We start from the raw sequence: 12,584 nt of genomic DNA, 5'->3' as shown, positions 1-12,584 counted from the left end.
ACACACACACACATATATATATATATATATATATATATATATGAATAATGTTATTATTTAGTATTTTTTAGGGATTTTTCTCATTGACAGATTTCAGAGGCTCATGATAATCAGTAGAAATATGATATTGATGATATCTAATGAAAGCAGTCTTGAATTCTGACGGATGAATCTGTTCTCTTCTTGATTCTATTCCATCAGTACGCCAAGAACCATGAGTTGCATTTCACAGACCTGACATTTGGTGATTCAGCGATGTATCAGTGTATTGCTGAGAACCGTCACGGCACAATATATGCCAACGCCGAGCTCAGGGTCTTTGGTGAGTATTCATCGTTTAGTATTAATATTTGCTGTAAAATGTGGTTCTGAGCTTCAGGACTCAAAGGGTTGAAGATCTTGAGGAACACTGCTAGTTCTTCCTCTGAATGTGTTGTTTTCTCAGCCGGCGCTCCTTCGTTTGAGTGGAAACCCGTGAAACCCAAACTTCTGGGGGCCAAAAACGGGCGCGTGGTGATTGACTGCAAACCCAGAGCAGCGCCGCGGCCGACCATCTCCTGGAGCAAAGGAACTGAACTCCTACACAACTCCAGCAGGTCAGAGGTCACGCAGAGGTCATCTCACGGATCCCTGCTCTCTCCAGAACCATTCATATTCAGTCTGTTATGATTGCAGGATTTTCATATGGCCAGACGGGAGTTTAGATCTTCTGAACATCACTAAATCAGACGAAGGAAATTACACATGTTTCGCAGAAAATGACAGAGGCCGAGCGAACAGCTCCAGATCGCTGTCAGTCACTGGTACGACACAGAATCCAAACCCTAACATCAGAACATCCTGATTATTACTGCTGTTATTGTGTTGGCTTGAGAAAGACAATGTACTGTTCACCCTGGCAATCACATAGCAACATTCCAGCAGCAACACACCTAACAACACCCTAGCCTTGCAACACACAGAATAACTTAGAAACTGCAAAGTAAAGCCCTAACAAAACACCCAAAAGATTCTAGCAACCGCATAGCAACACCCTAGCAACCACCCAGAATATTATACAACACCCTAGCAATGCCCTAACAACCACCTCCTAGCCTAGCAACCACTTATAATAATTTAGAAACTGTAAACTAACACCCTAACAACCAACCAGAACAACTAAGCAATGCCCTAACAAGCACCCAGAACAACATAGTAGCCTCATAGCTACCTACTAGCCTAGCAACCACCCAGAAATCCTTAAAAACTGCAAAGTAACACCATAACAACCATCCAGAAGACACCAGCAACTGCATAGCAACACCATAGCGACCACCCAGAACACCCTAGAAACTGTGTAAAAACACCCTAGCAACCACCCAGAATACTCTACAATACCCTGCAATGCCCTAATGACAATTCAGAACATTCTAGTAGCTGCATTGGAACACCCTAGCCTAGCAACCACCCAGAATACCTTAGAAACTGCAAAGAAAAATCCCCACCAACCATCCAGAACACCCTAGTAACCACATAGCAACACCATAGCAACTACCTAGCAACCACACAGAATGCCCCATCCAGAATAGCCTACCATCGGCAAAACAACACCCCAACAGCCTCTCAGAACACCCTAGCCTAGCAACCACCCAGAATACTTCAGAAACTGTAAAGTAACACCCTCCCTAACAACCACCCAGAACACCCTAGCAACTCCATTAGCAACCATCCAGAACACATCTGTTTGTCTGACAGACTGAATGGCCTTAAAATCTCCTAACCTTAATCTTTAAACCTACTGAAAACTTTCTTGCTGGGCTTCTTCTCAAATGAACGTCACAGTTTGTAATCTAGTTGAGTTTGTATTTGTTGGTTAAAGGGCTAGTTCACCCTTCATTTTAAATTTAAAAATTTTAATTAGCCCACAAATTACTCACCCTCAAGTCATCCTAGCTGTATGACTTTCTTCTTTCAGACAAATCCAGTCGGAGTTATATAAAAAATTGTCTTTGATCTTTCAAGCTGTTTAATGTCACTCAGAGGGTGTTGCATGCATCAATCCAAAAGAAGTTAAATAAAAAGCTCCCATCCATAAAAAAAAATGTCTCACATGGCTCCGGGAGGGTGAACAAAGGCCTCCTGTAGCGAATCGATGCGTTTTTGTAAGAAAAATATCTATATTCAAAACGTAATAATCGCTTTAATCTAGCTTGCACTCACTGTTGTACACAGAAGCAGCTCCGGGCAGATGACGTATGAGGTCAGCTTTGCACATGCGCCGCTCAGAAGTGACGAACGTGGAAGCGCAGCGGAGAGATCAAAACAAAATACCGGTCACTTATTAGAAGTACAAAACGAGGATTTGTAAAGAAGAATGTCGGAGGATTTCGATACAAGCAAAGATGGGACTGGTTTTCCTTTGCTAAAGTAAGGAAACTTTGCTTCATTTGCTCCTGTTAACAAACGTTGGTTTTCACGAGACTCACCATCGCATGCGCAACGTTGAACTCATACTTCATCCGCCCGGAACTACTTCCGTGTAGGACTGTTGGCGCAAGCTACATTAAAGTGATTATTACGTCTTGAATATGGATATTTTTCTTACAAAACGCATCGATTCGCTACAGGAGGCCTTTGTTCACCCCCCGGAGCCGTGTGAGACACTTATTTAATGGATAGGCGCTTTTTATTTAACTTCTTTTGGACTGATGCATGCAACACCCGCTGAGTGGCATTAAACAGCTTGAAAGATCAAAGACAATTTTTAATATAACTCTGACTGGATTCGTCTGAAAGAAGAAAGTCATATACACCTAGGATGACTTGAGGGTGAGTAATTTGTGGGCTAATTTTCATTTTTGGGTGAACTAACCCTCAAAGTGTGATGTGATGGACACACGTCTCACTCCTGCCCTCTGCTGCCACAAACACGCGACTGCACATCAGCAGAAGTGAGAAGCATTCTCCTGTATTCATGTGTCCTGTAGAAGTGCTGGAATCAGAATCAGTCGTTTGTTGTCTGAGTTTATCGTTGTCTCTCTTCAGACGCCACGAAGATCACTCTGGCCCCGTCCAACTCTGACGTCAGTGTGGGAAAGAGCGCCAGGATGGAGTGCGCCACGTCACATGACCCCACCCTCGACCTCACCTTCATCTGGTCCCTCGATGCACACGTCATTGACTTCGACCGAGATAGAGAGCATTACGAGCACAAAACGGTGAATTCAGTTCCTCATGTTAAATCCTGTTAAATACTGATGACAAACATCTATTGATTATTTTTTTAGTTTAATGAATCAAGACTCTTCAGTAACATAGTGGATCCCTTAACACAAAAAACGATAACTATGACAACTATAATGATAACTATAATAATTATTATTATTATAATGATAACTATAAAGATAACCATAATGCTACTTATGATAACTATAGTGCTACTTTTAATGATATCTGTAATAATTATAATAATTATAATATAATAGTATAATGATAACTATGATGATAATTTTGATAACTATAATTATAACTATAATGATCATTCGAACGATAATTATAATAATAACTATATCGGTAATTATAATGATGACTGTAACAGTAACTATACTGATAATTATAACAATGCTTACTATAATGTCTATAACTATAACAATGAATATATTGATAACTATGACAATAACTGTAATGATAAATAATGGTAAACCTAACAGTATATATAATGATAACTATAAAGATAAGCATAATGCTACTTTTAATGGTATCTATAACAATTAGTATATTGATAACTATAACAATAATTATAATGATAACTATGAAGATCATTTTGATAACTATAATTATAACTATAATGCTAATTATAATAATAACTATATCGGTAACTATAATGATGACTGTAACAATAACTATACTGATAATTATAACAATGCTTGCTATAACAATGACTATATTGATAACTATGACAATAACTGTAACGATAAATAATGGTAAACCTAACAGTATCTATAATGATAACTATAATGATGATAACATGATAACTGTAACAATGATGACTGTAAAGATAATGTAACTGTTACAGTCAGGTCAGAGACAAGCAGCCGCAGAGCCAGGGTGACACTGAGGATCCGGAGGGCCAAGGCGGCGCTGAAGGCTCAGGCGACCGAGGCGGAGGAGGGGCTCCGGAAGACCACGCCGGAGCGACAGAGAACAAAGGTGGAGCCGGATGGAAGGAGGAGCCTGACAGAGCCAGAGAGACGGAGTGACGAGGCGAAGCCAGAGGATTCCCCGAGGCGGCGGATGGTCGATGACTGACCAAGCTGGAGGGATGAGGGAGCCCGGTGGAGCTGGTGGGATAACGGGCCACGGTGGAGACAAGGGAGCTAGGAGCCGGACTCGGAGGCTGGAGGCGGAGACAGGGGATCCTCACGCCTAGGCGGAGTTGGAGAATGGAAGTCCCGAGGCAGATCAGAGCGCCCAGATGGTGCTGACTGAGGGTGTGCTGAGGGACTGACAGGCACCAACGGAGATAGAGCTGAGGAACTGGCTGATATTAGAGGAGGTGGGAGAAGGAGGCTGGGTGGAAGCTTAGGAGTAACAGGGAATTTAGGAGATACAGGAGAGCTGGACGGAACCAGCAGGGGCTCTGGAGACAATGGGGAGGTGGGCGGGACCAACGGGAAAGGGAGAAGCCAGAATTCCTCCTCACTCAAATAGCTCAATAGTTCAGAGTCCAGTAACAGCTCACCCTCAGTAGTGGGCGGGGTTATTCTCCATTTCCTCAATCTCCACAATTATTCCCATGATGCACAGTGTTGCCGGCTCATGCACCTGGTCAGTCGCACTCTCGAGCCCTAGCTCCGGGGCGATGATTGGCTCTGTCGCTTTAAATGGCGTTGGCTCTTTAATCGCAGCCGGCTCGGGCTCTGCGGCTGCGGTGGGCTCTGGCGAACGTTCCGTGCAGTGTGATGGTGATGGCTGGCTGGACTCTGGCTCGGGAGTGGGGCTGGAGTTGTCCTCGATGGGGCAGACGGAGAAAAATAGTCCATTATTCTCCAGCAGCCACTCCACACAAGCGGCAAAATTCTCCTTTGGACCGTCCGCTGGTAGGCGTGCCTTACACCGCTCGCTCAGGCTGGTGAGGTAGAACAGGGGTTTTCAACCTGTGGGGCGCCAGCACCTGTTAAGGGGGGCGCGAGCATCAGTTAATTCAGAGACATTCCCTTGAGGATTTATGAATATGAGTTAGCAAATCTTTAGCCATCCACTAGGGGGCAATCTGACTCCCACTGCTAGTTGACAGTTAGAGCAGAGTTGGCTTGAGTATCAGTCACGCTTATTGACAGTGTAAGGTGATTTACGGTTAGCCGTGTTGGAAATCTAACCACGGATTGGCATGTTGTTATCTCAGAAACAGGCTCAGCCATCACATTGAATCAGGTAAACTGGTTATATACAGTATTTATATTTCAGTATAATTACGCACGCTATACCAGGGGCAGTTCTAAACCCTTTTTAGGTGGGTTTCAGCCCCCCTAACTGTCACCTTAGCCCCCCAAAACTATTTTAATGATCAGGCCAGTGCTGCTTCCTCAAGAAAGTTTTTCATTCTCACGTGTTTTAAGTTTTGTCAGTTTAAACATTTAAGTAATTTTAAGCCATTTAAGCCCAAGACATCTCAGTGCGGTATGCACGCGCTGTGATAAAGCATTTCTATGCGCACCGCGCACACATCTGAAGTGCACAAACAGATAGCCTTCTCAGACAACAGGTGAATACCAATGGCTGTCTTGACAAGTATCCTTGTAAGCACAGTCGGTTGTTTTAAGTGAACGTGAACAGTAAAGAAAATATCAGATGTACATCAGTATAACGGATCCGTGCATTTCTTATATAAATGTTAATCAAAAAGAGCAAAAGAAAAATAATTCGCTGCTTTAATAGCTTTAATGGATATTTGCGTTATGTTGATGTTAATAAAGTAATTCGGTGTGAATACAGTAATGGGGGGGTGTTGGGGGGGCGCGAATGAAATTAGACAAACTTGGGGGGGTGCATGTCCTAAAAGGTTGAAAACCCCTGATGTTGAAAACACAGAGCGAGCGGTCCGGGAAGTGAGTAAGGCATGCCAGGTTGATAAAGTCCCTGGTGTGGTCTTCCAGCGAACGGTGCTGCTGCTCCAGGCAAAGCAGCTGGACTGCAGGCAGGTCCATAGAGGGAGAGGGATGAAAGAAACAAAACAAACAGAAAGAAAGAAAAATGCCGCAAAAAATTTACTCAAAATGAGGGCTGGTGATTTTGTTACAGTCTCTCTAAAGGAAGGCAAAGAAGACGAGAATAATCCACAACGAAAAGTCTTTAATATTATAATCCACAAAAACTCAGGCAAGGAAATAGCTCAGGATAGTCATAACATCAAACAATCACTGACAAACGACAGAACAGAAGGAAGACTTTAAGTAGGGCAGCTGACGAGGGGAAAATGGGTGAAGGGAGTTAACTAATAATGACTAACGAGCAAATTAATCAAAAACCATGGAAACTAATAGACAAGGGGACTCAGGGAAATGTGGAGGCAGAAACAGAACCAAAACAGTACATAACCATGACAGTAACGAACAATCACTATATTTCAAACTAAACTAACAAAAGAATAACAGTAATGATAAATGTAACGATAACTATAACGATAATTATGATAATTGCAACGATAACCATAATGTTAAATATTATGTTAATTATGAGAACTGTAATGATAACTATCACGTTAACTGCACCAATAACTATACTGACATTGCTGGATGAATCACTTTGAAAGTGAGTCTTTATCGTCATAATCGTGGTATGGATGCCGCTATTGTCCCAACTGTATGGTTTTAGTTATCGTTCTTGGTGTGAACAGGTGTCTTGTGTATATAGCAAACATGAATTAAACGTATTAATTGAAATGATTGTTGCTCAGGATGTTAATCAGGATGGTCAGGATGGGATGTCCAGCTCAGAGCTGTTGATCAGTAACACCCAGCTGAGACACGCAGGACATTACAGCTGTACGGTGCAGACGCCGGTGGACAACGTCACGGCCTCCGCAGAGCTGGTGGTCAGAGGTCAGACTGAGACTCATGGGATCATTCTCCATTTTATCTTCAATAAACCTGAGCGGGACGTCACAGAGCTGATGTTTTCTGATGTTGATCACCATCTCCCGTGTCTCCTCATTCTCAGGTCCCCCAGGTCCTCCCGGTGGTGTGCGTGTGGACGAGGTGATGACCAGCAGCGTGAGGGTGACCTGGAGTCACGGGACGGATAACTTGAGTCCCATCTCCAAATACAGTGTCCAGTACAGAGACGTGCGAGAGCAGCAGGACTGGAGAGACGCCTCCACCTGTGAGTACATCACCACACTTCACTCTAGTGATGATACATATGTGTGCGTGTATAATTAATATATTGATATACTTTTCTGCACATTTAAGATGACTATTTAATTTGTTAATCATCTGTTAATAAAGTTTGACTTGATTATTTGAATCCATTAAAAGCACTAGTTTGGATGTAAACCAGCCGCAGTGAGTTTGTGCTGTAATCCAGTGATTCTGTGTGTCTTCAGCTCCAGTGAATGTGGAGGGAAATGCAGAAATGGCCTCCGTGATCAATCTGACGCCCTGGACGGAGTATGAGTTCAGGGTCATCGCCACCAACACGCTGGGCATCGGACCCCCGAGTGACCCCTCGCCCAAAATCACCACCAGAGAAGCCAGTGAGCTCCTTCTGTCCTCATTTGAGGAAACAATCACCTGCGGTTTATTGCCATTAGTGTGTTTGTTTAACCCAGCTACTTCAGCCCGTTTTGACCTGGAAGCAGAGCATAACAATTTCAAGGTTTTAGTACAGGAAGCAAACTTTAGAAATGAGTAAAGACTATCAAAATACATATCATTTATTTTTTCTGATTAAAAAAATAGATGTGTCTCAAAAACACTTCTGTGAAATGCATTTAGCCTGGCTACCACATCTCACATTTTTAGGACAAAATTCTGCTGATAAACATCACACTGTAAACACACTAAACTGGCATAACAAATTAACTATATCAAATGAACAGAGCAAAAGTTCAATGACCAAATAGTCTGAATTTGATAAAGGACAGAGGATTGAAAACGAAGAAGTCCACATTTCACTCTGCTGCCACCTATTGATGAACCATTGCAGCGTCTACCATTATCGCTGCACCATTATCAGTCTTTTTAATGATAAAAGTGAAAGTTTATACAAGTGAAAGAAATATATTTTGTTTGAAAACATTCCAGACTCATATTGATGTTGTTTGTTAGAAAATGTAGGTTTCGTAAATCTGGACTATTTTTGAGCAGTTATGAGTAAAAAAAAAAAAAGTAATTAAATTCTGTTAATTCCAATGGAGCTAATGCTGGTCATTTTCAGATTGTATGTTCTTATAAGTTTCATATAATGATATATTCAAATAAAATGTATCATCAATACTGAAATGCATCAGAGTAGTTTTGCTGTAGTTCATGTATTATATGAAATTTCTCATTTTTAATTAGTAAAAAGGGGGGCAAATGTAGTAAAAACATGGTAATAACAGTAAAATTTAAAACATTTACAGGTTCACTCATCAATATATGCATTCATTCATCAGATATTATGCCGTTTTAGTTGAAAATGATCAGAAGCTCACATTACTTTGCTTTAATAAGCTTACGTTCCACCAGGTCCATGCATTCGTGTTTAAGTCAATCCTCACTAGTACTATTGTTGATAGTGATCTGATTAAACCACTAACACTAAGTATTAAACATCAGTGTGTTAGTCCTCCAGCAGCATTCTGGGAAACCACCCACAACATACAGTAACACCACTGGAATCATCTAGAACATCATAGTAACTAGTAATTGCATAGCAATGCCCTAGCAACCAATATTACTGTAACGTCTGTCATTATTTAGTGCTGGACACTCTCTCTCTCTCTCTCTCTGTTTGCGCATGTGCGAGTGAGTGAGCGGAGCGTTGAGTGTGGAGTGTGTGAGCAGGAGTGTGAGGTACGAGTGTTTGTTCTTTCTTTCCTTCTTTTTTCTTTATATATATATTTTTTTTGTTGTTGTTGTTTTTGTATTTAGTGGTGAAGTGGTTGAAAAAGGGTCGAGTCAAACGCCGCTAATACTAGTGTTGGAGTAGTGCAGAATGAAACTACGGTTGATGCGGAGGTACCGGGGCTTAGTGTAGCTCGCGCTGTAGATGCGGAGCTAAATAATGAGGTGACACCGACAAAACTAGTTACAAGTGTGAAGAAAGTGTTGGTTGTTGATAAGAACCCCGTAGAGGGTGAACCGATAATAGACCCTTTGGTAGAATCAGAAGATGGCTACAATGTGGTGGATTCTGGAGAACAGATGTTGATGGACCAGAATTTGGGTGGATCGGTACTTGAATTGGATGATTATTCTTTCAATGCACCGCAAAAAAGGAAGTCAATGGAACGACATGCTAGTAAGCCGATGAAAAAAGCTGATGTTCGGGAAGTTAGTCAGACTGACACGGACAGTGTGGGTAAGGGGTCAGAATGCAGCTTCATGGGTAGTTTGCCTGCGAGCGGCTTCTCTAGTCAGCTATATAATGTAGATGGCATTAAGTATTTTTTAAAGGTGACAAAAACCATGAGAAGAAAAACCTTTTTTTCCTAGACATTCCACAATTGATCGAGAAAGTTAAATTGTTTAGAAGCGAGAACCAATTTTCTGACCCTGAAGTTTTTCGTTTGAAAAAAATTCTCACCAAATTAAATGCTCAGTCAGAACCAGGTGAAAGCAGTCAGAATGGTTAAAGGTTATTATTCTTTTCTGGGTTTGCTCTTTTTTCTTTTTTTTTTCTTTTTTTTCTATTTTCTGGGTTTGCTGTTTTTTCTGTTCTGTTTCTGTTTTTCTCTTTTCCTTCTAATGGGGGTAGTACATTTTTCCTCATTAAATATTAATGGTGCAAGAGAGAGTATGAAAAGAGCGCAGATTTTTGAGATAATGACACAGAAAGGATTAGATGTTTTATTTTTGAAATTTAGATAAGATTAGGTCAATAAGAAAACTAGAAGACGATTTAGTTAAACTTCAAGAGCTCTTGGAGGTAACAAAAAATGAAATAGAGATAGAGTCTTTTAGGAAAAAGAAAGCTTCTTTGAATTAAATGTTAGATTTAACCGTACAAGGTGCTAATATTAGATCTCGTTTTCAAAGCATTGAGTCTATGGATGCACCTTCAAAAACATTTTTTAACCTAGAAACGAAAAATGGGAAGAATAGACATATTCATGCTTTACGTTCAGAAACGGGAGTTCTTTTATTGAACTCTGTAGATATTAGAAAGAGAGCGGTCAAATTTTATGAAGATCTGTATAAAAATGAGTTGTGTACACAGACTTCAAATAATGTCTTTCTTGAAAATTTGCCACAAGTAAATGAAGACGTCAATTAAGTAATTAGTAAAGCATTGACTATGGATGAATTAGAGAAGGCTCTGAATAGCATGGAGAATGGAAAAACGCCAGGAATGGATGGTTTCTCAGTCGAATTTTATACAACTTTTTGGACAGAGATAGGTCTTGATTTGTTGGCAGTTCTCAATCAGAGTTTATCTGATGGACAGTTACCCAGAAGCTGCCGTAGAGCTGTTATCGCTCTGCTCCCAAAAAAAAGGAGATTTAAATGAAATAAAAAATTGGAGGCCCATAAGTCTTTTATGTAATGATTATAAATTACTGTCAAAAGTATTGGCAAATAGATTAGGAGATGTTTTAGATTATAATAATAATTATTAATCCGGATCAAACATATTGTGTTCCAGGTAGAAGAATTACTAATAACATTTCTTTTGTAAGAGATGTTTTAGATAATCGTAAGGTTTTATTAGACTTTGGTTTAATCTCAATTGATCAGGAGAAGGCTTTTGACAGGGTCGAACATAAATATTTATGGAGTGTTCTAGCAGCTTTTGGCTTTAGTTCTGATTTTATATCAATGATTAAAGCTATGTATTGTGACGTTGAGAGTACATTGAAGATAAATGGTGACTTATGCTCTCCGTTTAAGGTTTTAAGAGGGGTTAGACAAGGTTGTGCTCTTTCTGGCATGTTGTACACCTTGGCTATAGAACCTCTTTTAATTAAGTTAAGAATTGACATGTGTGGTTTACAGATTTTAAATGGTATTGAAGCTGTTAAATTATCAGCCTACGCTGATGATGTGATAGTGTTAAGTAGTAATCAAAATGATGTGAATGTGATGTTACAAACATTAGAAGATTTTAGACATGTCTCCTCTGCAAAAGTAAACTGGCAGAAGAGTGAAGCTATAATTGCTGGGAGTTGGTTACATGGGGAACCCATTTTACCAGCTGGTCTGAAATGGACCAGAGATAGTTTTAAATACTTGGGTGTCTTTTTAGGCAATGAGAATGCTGTTAAAGAAAATTTTGAAGGTGCTTTTGAGAAGGTAAAAGGGGGCCTCGATAGGTGGAAGTTTCTAGTTCCAAAGATGTCATATAAAGGATGACTTTTGGTTATAAATAATTTAGTTGCCTCTACTCTCTGGCATCGTTTAAGTTGCATAGATCCCCCAGTAGATATTTTATCTAAGATTCAGTCATGTTTAGTGGATTTCTTTTGGGACAAGTTGCACTGGGTACCAAAAAGTGTACTGTACCTTCCTAAAGAAGAAGGAGGGTTTGGACTGGTACATCTACAAAGTTGAACAGCTGCTTTCAAGATTCAGTTCATACAAAGACTTCTAACAGGCTCAGAGAACTCAAACTGGAAGAAAGCAGCTTTCTCTATATTGAGAGGGTTTGAAGGCCTGGGATTGGATAGAGTCATATTTTGGCTAGATCCTCAAAAGTTGAACCTCTGTAAGTTTCCTGTTTTTTATCGGAATCTTTTTAAAGTGTGGGCCTTGTTCAAGACTCCAAAGGAGCGGACTGTGAACTCTTTGTACTGGCTGTTGCAAGAGCCATTAATTTTTGGCTCACGTTTGGCCTTGTCAAGTGAACTGAGTTACTCTGTGAAAGAAGAAAATCTTCTCAACTCTGGACTTTTAACCATTGGGAAAGTGCTACAAGTAGCTGGAGCTAATTTTTCAGATGTGAGTGCAATGACTGAGAAGCTGGGGATGAGATCTATGCGTCTGGTTGCCAGAGTACTTGACAAGTGGAGGACAGATGCTTAATTTAAATGAGTATGAGAAACCTGAGTGGAGAGTATTGCATAAGTCACCATTATCTAAGAGAATTGGAGATTTGCAATGGAGGTTTTTACATGGTGCAATTGCAGTGAACGCTTTTGTTTCTGTAATTAATCAGGATGTTGATCAAAATTGTTCTTTTTGTTCACAAAGGGAAACTGTCTTCCATGTGTTTATGCAGTGTTCTAGACTGACATCTTTATTTAATGTTTTGAGTAACATTTTTTATTGTTTTAATTAGTGTTTTTCAATGAAGAAATTCATTTGTGGTTTTAAATACTCACAGAGTCGCAAGTATCAGTGTCAATTGTTTAATTTTATATTGGGACATGCTAAAATGGCAATTTACATTACAAGAAAAGAAAA

General features: G+C 40.3%; 1 protein-coding gene across 1 annotated transcript in view; it reads left to right on the top strand.

The window, feature by feature from the left end:
• The window catches only part of cntn1a (contactin 1a), a 112,746-nt gene that overhangs the window by 89,778 nt on the left and 10,384 nt on the right, over positions 1 to 12,584 (top strand). Inside the window, exons 11-17 of the mRNA XM_016234284.1 lie at positions 202 to 322; positions 446 to 596; positions 676 to 803; positions 3,025 to 3,197; positions 6,935 to 7,079; positions 7,198 to 7,359; positions 7,583 to 7,732. Coding sequence (XP_016089770.1) covers positions 202 to 322; positions 446 to 596; positions 676 to 803; positions 3,025 to 3,197; positions 6,935 to 7,079; positions 7,198 to 7,359; positions 7,583 to 7,732 — 1,030 coding nt within the window. The remainder of the gene's footprint in view (positions 1 to 201; positions 323 to 445; positions 597 to 675; positions 804 to 3,024; positions 3,198 to 6,934; positions 7,080 to 7,197; positions 7,360 to 7,582; positions 7,733 to 12,584) is intronic.

Source organism: Sinocyclocheilus grahami, unplaced genomic scaffold, assembly GCF_001515645.1.
Source record: "Sinocyclocheilus grahami isolate Dianchi unplaced genomic scaffold, SAMN03320097.WGS_v1.1 scaffold450.1, whole genome shotgun sequence".
NCBI lineage: Eukaryota > Metazoa > Chordata > Actinopteri > Cypriniformes > Cyprinidae > Sinocyclocheilus > Sinocyclocheilus grahami.
The sequence above is the reverse complement of the archived record's forward strand: the minus strand, read 5'-3'. Positions and strand labels throughout refer to the sequence as shown.